This window comes from Leptonotus elevatus, chromosome 3 (assembly GCF_054856555.1).
Source record: "Leptonotus elevatus isolate MCC_2025b chromosome 3, RoL_Lele_1.0, whole genome shotgun sequence".
Lineage (NCBI taxonomy): Eukaryota > Metazoa > Chordata > Actinopteri > Syngnathiformes > Syngnathidae > Leptonotus > Leptonotus elevatus.
The window spans coordinates 24,962,726-24,972,590 of record NC_141241.1 but is presented as its reverse complement, the minus strand read 5'-3'; the positions used below and the strand labels follow the sequence as shown (position 1 = coordinate 24,972,590).

Below are 9,865 nucleotides of genomic sequence, written 5' to 3'. Positions count from 1 at the left end.
CTTGGCGTTTTGCTTCTTGTCATATAGTTATAGTTCCTTGGCATTATTCCTGTCACATCCTATTTCATGGTTTCTAGGGGTACTCAAGGTTTGTGTATTTAAGAACTGCTGTAATTTTGTGTTTCTGTTTTGTGTACCAGAAATACATTTTCTGTTTAGTTTTGCATAAATCTTTGTTTTGCTCCGTTCGTACCGTCCTTCATTTGTCGCTCCATCCACCACTTTTTGTTGGTTTCGCACTATGGGTTTTTGCTTTTGTAACGACTTTTGTCATTGTTTGTTTTTGTTTGTTTATAGGAAAAAAAAGTCAGAAACATTAACACTTGCGTGTGTTAGGGTTTGTAGGCGTGGGAGGAGGACCCAAGTGCAGACACAGGAGGAAGTCAGAGTCACTTGTGAATCTTTTAATCAGTGAACATAGATGTGAGGAGCAGCGCAAAGGGGGTCGAGTCCTGGCAGGGAGTAAGCGATTCACAGGCGGGTTGAACTCGGCAGGCAGGCAATGGGTACGGCTTCAGCAGGTGCAGGAAATCTAGGTAGAGAATACTGATCAGAATGGAGTTCTAATCAAAGGCAGGAAATACGATGACTGCAACTGGTTGCGTGACAGTTAGAGTTGATCTGGTGATAAAGTGAAGTTCAGAGCTGGCTTTTGTAGACTGCTGATTGTGATTGTGTTCACCTGGCTCTTTCTCTAGCTGTGTCTCCTCCACCTTGCCCAGGAGTGAGATTCTCACACGCCCCCCCCCCCCCCCCCACACACACACACAAACACACAGCAGGGAACAAATGGGCAGCGTTCATGGGGAGGAAGCGGGGGCCCTGACACCTGTTCCCTTTAGCCACAAAGCAATACAGAATGAGTCTTAAACAGCACATTGACATGTTTTATTTTATTTTTCATTTGCATATTTAAGTACAATTAAATTACTGGATACATTTTAGGAACAACTACCAATTGATTATTTTTAAAAGATATGCTGATTTGTTTATGATGTTGTGGTGTGACAAATATGCCACTAGAGACGTCGATACCCGGACACCCTCTGTTTGTCTTGAAGTTTCTAATGAGTGAAAAAAGAAAGGAGAGAGCAATTAATGACTACATTTCCCAGCGAGGCAGACGTCACTATTGTTAGTTCGTAAAGTATCAGACAAGCGGTTTACTCACAGCACTGATAAAGTATGTTGACACGTGCAAAGTCATTGGCACTCATCTCTGTCGCAGTGCCAAACTCAGTAACAGCACTACTTATGGCAGTGATTGTTGCTAGTCCATTTTTGGAGAAGGCGTATCTACAAATGAATATATTATAAATAATTGTGTTTTTGTGATTAATATAAACCACCTGAAATATAATATTTACACACACAGACACTATACTCACTTGCTGTAATGCATCACAGAATTAAAATCATAGTCAGTGCCCAAGTTGTTTGTTTCCGCAATATCAAAGTTGTTTTCACGTCCTGCATATAAGGAGAGCACAAAACATAATATTTAAATACAATTAAGACACTTTCTGCGAAATGGTACACAAAATATTTAACCAAATAGGACATTCCAAAATGTGGATTTCCATCCATCCATCTACCGCTTATCCGGGGTCGGGTCGTGGGGGCAGCAGCTTTAGCAAGGAAGCCCAGACTTCCCTTTCCCCAGCCACTTTGTCTAGCTCCTCCAGCATGATCCCAAGGCGTTCCCAGGCCAGCCGAGAGACATACCCCCGATCCCATTACTTCCTCTTCACCCTGCACCCTTTGTCTCGTTTATTTCTCTCCTCTCCCTTCTACTTCTTTGGGGAGGCAAAGAAAAAAAATCCCTCTAGGAATTTGGAAGGTACTTTTGCTATCCAATCCGCTACGTCGTCACATCAAGCTGCATGCTGGTTGTGACGTAACAGACGCGACAGTCGCGAGTGTGTACCAAAACATGCAATTGTGCCAATTTCTCTCCAGGGAGGCATCCAGGAGGCATCCAAACGAGATGCCCGAGCCACCTCAACTGGCTCCTCTCAACGCGGAGGAGCAGCGGCTTGACTCTGAATCCCTCCCGGATGACAGAGCTTCTCACCTTTTCTCTAAGAGAGAACCCGGACACCCTGCAGAGGAAACTGATTTCCGCTTGTATTCGGGATCTTGTTCTTTGGGTCACAACCCACAGCTCGTGACCATAGGTGAGGGCATGACAGTAGATCGACCGGCAAATCAGAGCTTTGTCTTTCGACTTAGTTCCTTCTTTACCACAAAGGAAACCCAAATGTAGATTTGATTCTGACAAAATGCATATATCTATCCATTCAATTTCTATTCTACTTTCCCCTATTAGAGTCATGGATTAATTGGAGCCTATCCAAGCTGTTGTGGCCGCCAACCAATCGCAGGGGGGGAAATTATATAAACCGCACTGCAATACAATATGTTGTCTAGTACTTCCAGTACCAGTTCTATTTAAGCTATGTTGGTAGGCTGACCTGATATGATGTTCTCAAAGTTAATGATGACATTGTCATCTCTGTCGGATCGGACTTGCTCATGGTGGTATCCAAGTGCGTGGAGAATCTCGTGCTGCACAATGTCTTTGAACAGACAACCATTTTTCTGCAAGGAGATTTGCTGTCCATTATCCTGTCGGCCAAGGTACGACCAACACCTGGCACACAAACACAAAAGCAATTAATGTCATGAGCTCACTGATTTATTTGAATTCCTGACTTTTATCAAAATGGATGGAAATATTTACACAATATTTCAAAATTGTAGGATCATAGACACCAGAGGAAGGCCCTAACCTATGGTTACCAGATCTTGACATTTGCGGGTATAATTTGGGATCAAATGTCAAGTGTGAGACTGAGCGTTCACATTGGTCAGATATCACAATGTGTCCCCTCGCACAAAATGGGGGCCCACCACGGCACAGAGAATGGAGCCCTACGCACAGTACGTAATCTGCGTGTAGGGAGGGGCAACTTTCAATACACTGATGCATATTTTGGAGAAAGCAAGTAACTTCCGAGAACAGCATAGACAGGCTAGCACTTCTGGTCAAGACTCAGCTGTCTACCTGCAATTTAAGGAGAAACACAGGTAGAGAAGAGAGCCATCTAGGGTAAAGTTGAGGAACTGTGTTCAAACAGAGAAATGGAGGAATGTGCTTCCAAAACACACCCATCCCCCATTGAAAATGTTGTCCTTTTGTCCATTCCAGAGAGATCCAATTATTTAGCCTTTAATTAATAGCAACCAATCAAATTGTATGTGCCTAATGAGGGTGGGTCAGGTGCCCTGTGAGCTGGGCAGCAGCCAAAGGTGGGGACCTTGGCGGTTCGATCCCCAGCTACAGAAGCTAGCTCTAAGGACATGGAATGTCACCTCTCTGACAGGGTGTCACCTCTCTGACAGGGAAGGAGCCCAAACTTGTGTGCATAGCCGGACTCGCCTCGACGCACAGCTTAGACTCTGGTACCAATCTTCTTAAGATTTCAGAACCTCAACACACATTTTCTGTCATGTCATTCATCCATCTATTTTCTATAATCTATACTATTTTTCACTAGGGTTGCAGATGAGCTGGAGCCTATCCCAGCTGACTTTAGGCAAAAAGTGGGATACACCCTGGAATGATTGCCGTCCAATCACAGCAAAGATAAACAACAGGACGTACATCTATCAACCCAAGGATGTGAAAGGAGATCTACAGAAGGGGGTGAACTTGGTGAAGCGGACTAATCACATTAATTCCAAGAGAAGAAATATGGTTGCTTTTGTTAACTGATAAAATAAAAGCAAAACATTTTAAGTTCTTGGTTTATGTAAAAAATAAATAATAATAATAATAATTATCTTTGTGAAGTCACTATCAACAAGAAAGCAATGAGAACTGTAGCTTTATACTCTTTAAAAAAATAAATAAAAAATTAAATATCGCCCCTGGCTTCTTTGTTGGTTTTCTGTATTAATAACATGTCTGTGTAGTGTTCACAATTTATTTGTGTATTGTTTAGAATTGTTCAATAAAGTTACATGGAAAAGTTATCTGACAAAGATAAAAAATCTTTTAAGATTTGAAAAATCTTTGTGTGTACCAGTTTTTATGTGCGCTATAGCGGAATCGATTGGTTTAGCAAAGGCAAATTAAGCTTGTATCCCACTGAGGGGCGAATGTTTGCAAGTGTTGCCGAAGGAAGCCAGCCAATGCACGCTCTGATCAGGGTTCGTTCATGATTTGCTAATGTTCACTAAACATTCACATAGCTCATTAATGGTTAAAGGAAATGTTCAACATGTTTAAAATTTCTTTGCAACAATAAATACATTCAAACTGTTTAGAGAACCACTAAAACCGTTTAGGGAACGTTAAGCGAAATAATTTGCTAGAGTCGCAAATATTCGCCTCTCAGTGGGATAATCATACGGGCTTCAGGTGGCAGTGACAGAATTGAAGAAAACAAATCTTGACTTTCATTAAGTGACTGATTCTAAAAGAAATGTTTATGCCTGACTTACCCAGTGCCAGATATAAAGTTTATAAAGGACGTGTCAGATCTAGACTTTCGAACAAAGCGAATGCAAGTTCCTGATTGTAAGTCGTTCATGGCATCTTGTATTATTCTTCTTTCACGGCTTTCTGCAGAGAAACACAGAACACAAAATGTGACACTGCTTGAAGTGGGTCAGTTCTTGGGCCAGCCTTTTCCCCCCCCACTGGCCCAGCATATCAGCACATCAAAATGTCATATAAAAAGCGATAATGGAATGATTGTTTCTTATTATTTTAATTATTTATTTATTTAGTTTGTCTATCTATAGAAGCCCCCCTTCCCCCAGCAAAAAAACCCCACTAGCAGCTGGTTGTGTAGTGTAATTAAAAACCCATGTGTATGTTTCTAACAGTATCTTGAATACATTTCTGTAAGTTGACCCTTACCAACTTGCACAACTACAAACATCATTTGCAGATGTGTTATGAGGATTTTTTTAATGGAATAATTATAATTATGAGATGTCATTAATTAGTGAATAGTCACTCATCTATATATATTGCTTTAAAATGATCCTGCAAGGGGTTTCTGAAGCGGGGTTGGCCTAAAATACATGCACTATTATACACTTTAGACTTGATAATATTATTATACTGAACCCCAAGCCAGGTCTATAGCCTTCAGTAGCAAGCCTCAGATAAAAGTATTTTCATTCATATCATATCAATTATTACTTTATACTTCAAGTGGAAGTCAGCTCCAAAAACTTTTCTTAATAATAATATGTTCTATGTAGCCCCACTAGTCTAAATGTGGTATTCTGGTTAATATTGTGTTAGTCGAGTACGAGTTAAGCAGCGGCTTCAGAAAACAGGTGAGCTGTAATTGGTCGTTGCCTGAGCCTGAGCAACTGTGATGTCATCTTCAGTCGACAGTAAGTGGCAAAATGGCTCCCCACTGAGATGGATAAAAACAGCTGGATTTTGCTGCATAACTCATACATACATGTACATATATTTTAAATAGCTATGTTTAACACCTCTTTTTATTTTCAGACCGATACGATTCTCAACTGTTGAGTACTCACAGAAACTGATACCAGATACCGATACCACTAGTACATACAAATTCCCTCCCCAAAAAAGACAGATCATTTTAAAGACAAATCTATAAATCTCAATATAGTATTTTTCCTTAAAATTGCATGACATCATTTTGTAACTCTCACAGCACATCCGTGTCTCATTCTGAAACAAACACACACAACACAGTATAAGACGTCTTATTCAGTGGTATTGTCAAGTGCCAATGTAGAAATTTGAGGATTTTGTCTGCTCCGCTGTATCTCTGAGGCAAATACTGCACTCTCTACTCCACTATTGTACAGTGCTCAGCATAAGTGAGTACACCCCCTTTGAAAAATAACACTTTGAACAATATGTCAATGAACACAAAAACAATTTCCAAAATGATGACAAGACTAAAGTTACATAACATCTGTTTGACTCATAACATGAAAATAAGGTTAATAATATGAATTAAAGAACACAATTTTCAGTTTTACTTGAAATAGGGTTTTGCAAAAATGAGTAAACCCTACAGAACGTCTCTGGAGCAAAGCTCAAAAATCCTAAATTTTAGGCCCCGTCCAAACGAAAGCCAGTTTCAATGTATCCTCACAAGTTTCTTACCGTTCAGGCCGTTCGTCTATACAATGGCGTGGTTTTGGAGCTTGACACCGATCACTTTTGAAACTGGGCTCCAGAGTGGAAAGATTTCAAAACGCGCCCCGTATGCGTCCATTTGGACACCATATGCAGGACACTCCTCCAGTGATGACGTAATGGTCGCAGCTCGATGACGACGCATTGTCGCAGATTGATGGAGTATGCGCCAATTCTCGCGTGTCTGCGCGCGAACCGTCAGTCTGTCAACAACAATGGCGGATAGCCGTGTCGTAGTCGTTTTGCGCAGCCTCCTTAGCTTGCTTATGCTTTTGCAGCAAAATATTTTGCTTCTTTCTTCCCACGTTCAACAAGTGGTGTTGTACTTGAGTCACCAGCCATTCTCACTTCTCCTGTGTTAATCTTTTTCATGTTGTTTTGATACATACAAAGCCATGTTTGTTCTGTAGATTGCAATAAAGTTAGAAAAAAAAGAGTCTTTCTTCGCTGATTCTTCTTCTACGCTTTCCGTTATTCCCCTGTGGCTGCGCTACAGCACCACTCCAGATTTGGCATATACATTACAGCCGTTAAACGTCCTCAGCGTCTTCTTTTGGACACACGCAAGTCTTGAAATGCTTCTGTATGTACGAGATTTGTTTGAGGAACGACGCCGGCTTTGCTTCCGTCTGGACGAGGCTTTAGACTACAAGCGTCTATAGGTCTCATTATTCATTACACAGGCGTCAAGCCGACAGTTGATTATAAATGGGTTTTACTTAAAGAAAAACTTTGACACTTGTTTTTGTATTCATTGAGATATTGTTTAAAACGTTACTTTTCAAAAACGGTGTACTCTTACGCTGAGCATTGTACATTATGTTGCTGGTTACATATTTCAAACCCTTCCTGCTCAGTGATAACCCCAAAAATTATTATTTAATGCTTAAAGTGAAAGAATATTTGTTTGTGGGGTGAATTCTTAAGACAAAACTTTAAAAAAGAAATCACTCTGGGCCAGTTTGAAAAAAGCATCACGACAAGCCTAAAAACACGCTGGCTGCAACTCACAGGAGAAACAAGTGATGCTACAAATATATGAACATTGTTTAAACTGTCCAACAGCATATGAAATCATTTAAAATGAGCTTAAATATGTCACGAAGCCAGGGTAGTGACGTACATGTGCCGGCTTGTTCTAAAAATAGCAACTGTCATGCGGGTGGTAAGCTGCAATGATAGCGGGCCCTCCCTCGCGCCCTTCCGCTTTGTTTTTGCGCATGCACATGCGCAGTAAGATGGACTGATCCATTAGTGGAAACTGAGGGTGGGCCCAAGAGACATATGATACAAGAAGCCTTCTGCTGGCATTTTAGAGAAATTATTTGTTTTAAAAACATAATTAATGTGCGTAAATAAGTAAAAACTGTATTGGCAATTAGTGAATGAGGAATTTTATGGGGCCCTTAACGTGAGGCCCTAGGCAACTGCCTAGGTTTGCCTAATGGTAAGTTTGCCTCTAGTCATGTTTAGACTAGTGAGTTTACATATAACATATTTTTTTATCAAGAAACGTTTAGGTTGACTTCCCCTGTAACACTGAGGTTAACAGTTCAACGGTTGAGCTACAGTGACTTACTAAAACCGGAGAATCTGTAGGGAACCAGGACTTCGTTTCCAGTTTTAGGCCATAAACAGCTACCGCTTGTGCAGGGGACAGCGTTACTCACAATGCCGTCATCATCAATAATGTCAGTCATAATGTCCCCATAGGTCAGGTGGGAGACTGTAGAATAACAGACGGTCAATGTTCAACCATTGTGGTTCGATTGATAACCAATGTCTTTAAATCAGTTAGTCGGATAACATTTCTATAACGTAAAAATCTCATAATGTATAACTACATTTTTTTTACTTACTTGAACCAGCAGGTGCACTATGAATCTCAGAGGTGTTAAATTGCTCTGAAAAAAATAAAACATAATACATTACTATAAAAAAAAAAGAAGAACTTCAGTATGAACCAAATTTTGATTCCGGTCGATTTTTAAATGATCCAAATCTGTATTTAGAATGTTGGTGCTGATGCACATTTGAATCATTGAGCCTGGACAAATGCATTAATGATGGACTAGATCACTGGTGTCCAAACTCGAACCTCCAGGGCCAGAGTCCTGCAGGTTTTGGATGTTTCCCTGCTCCAACGCTCCTGTTTCCAATGAACAGTAATAAAAGTGACTCTCCCATTTATGTTACATTTGCACTTTAAAGCTAGATTAATTTTGTTGCAGTCTGCTCAATAAAAAGAAAACATTTTGAAAACTGGAAAAATTATTTAGGGGTGTAAACACGCTCTACAGACCCCCCCCCCCCCCCCCCCCCACCTTGCCTTTCTGTCACAACTAAAGGATTCCGTAATCACAGCAAACCACAAATCAGGTTTACAGTATGTAAAACAAAAAGTGAGTCAATGAGCCAAAAATTTAGATTTTATCTGTTAATCTAGTGTAAATGTCATTTGCAATAATTTAGAATTTACAACATAGTGCCATTTTGAACTTGAATCCTGGTATTCAGCTCACTAGTGTTTATTTTTTAATGCTTCCTCTTTGATGTAGCACATCAAAAACATCTAAATGCCCCAAAATGTAAAAATAACACCAAAGGGTTTTTAATAGAGAAAGGGTTCATGCAGTAGAGTCCTACTTTTTTAAATTAAAAATAAAAACACTTACCTGAGAGCAAATTTGCATTTGCCTGTTCAATGTTGTCAAGAGTAGAGGTATCTTTTAAGAAAAAGAAAGAACAAATAAAATATCACAAAGAAGCACACAGACTTTCTTTTCATATTGTTTCATTGAATATTTCTCAACCTAATTATTATATTTCAATAGGATTTTACTCACTTGTTTTCTTTCCACCATTTCTATCTTTTGGGACCTGAAACAAAAAAAATCATCTTTTAAAATCACATTTTTAAGGCTGTTTGCGCACACAGTACACACACACACACACATGCACATCATGATCTTACCGAAGAAACGGCCATAATAGACAGGAGGAGAACTGTGAAGGTAATTGGCATCATGTTGCTATTTCCTATAAAAAATAAAAATAAATTAAAGTTGAGAGAGAAAGCGAGAACAACAAACAGGTGCAGTAACATAGACTAATTAAATTGTACCTGTGTTAAGTAAAGTTGTTGTATATTGATGTTGTTACTCAGTTACCCTTTAAAGGCTTCACAAAGGGTGTGCCCAAGGTGTGACGACAGCATTCAGTGCATTATTTGGACTCATTCCAGATGCTGAACATAATTCAAATTGTTGGATGCTTCTGAACTGGACGTTTAGTTTGTGGCATGGTAAAATCACCTGACTGACAGCATGGATTCAGTTCCATTTATGGCACATTTTTGCCGTGCACTGCTGAAGCGATCGCTAATATTGCCGTGCGAGTGTGCACACTCTATGGGCCCTATTTTTGTGCCCTGTGTAAGTCAAGAGCAAAGCACAGTCTAACTGTGCGCATGGGTTGAGTTTTCTTCCTTTTGGTATTTCCTAGACTTTTTACAGGCACTGTAGCTAGCAAAGGTGTTTGCATCATTATGGCATGGAATGCAGCCGACACCCATAATAGAAGCGGATCTCCTCAGACGTTGGTGACAGCTCAGTGAATTTTTCTTTTCATATTAAGAGCGCTCTAATCTTTAACATG

General features: G+C 40.0%; 1 protein-coding gene across 1 annotated transcript; it reads right to left on the bottom strand.

The window, feature by feature from the left end:
- Positions 1-860: 860 nt before the first annotated feature.
- LOC147177524 (high choriolytic enzyme 1-like) lies at positions 861-9,356 on the bottom strand. The gene is made up of 11 exons (XM_086072228.1): positions 9,333-9,356; positions 9,183-9,247; positions 9,055-9,088; positions 8,884-8,934; positions 8,068-8,112; positions 7,788-7,934; positions 4,510-4,630; positions 2,475-2,653; positions 1,389-1,470; positions 1,172-1,296; positions 861-1,064 (listed from the first exon to the last, which is right to left on the bottom strand). Coding segments are annotated over exons 2-11 (840 nt in total). The 5' UTR covers positions 9,237-9,247; positions 9,333-9,356; the 3' UTR covers positions 861-1,062.
- Positions 9,357-9,865: the final 509 nt, after the last annotated feature.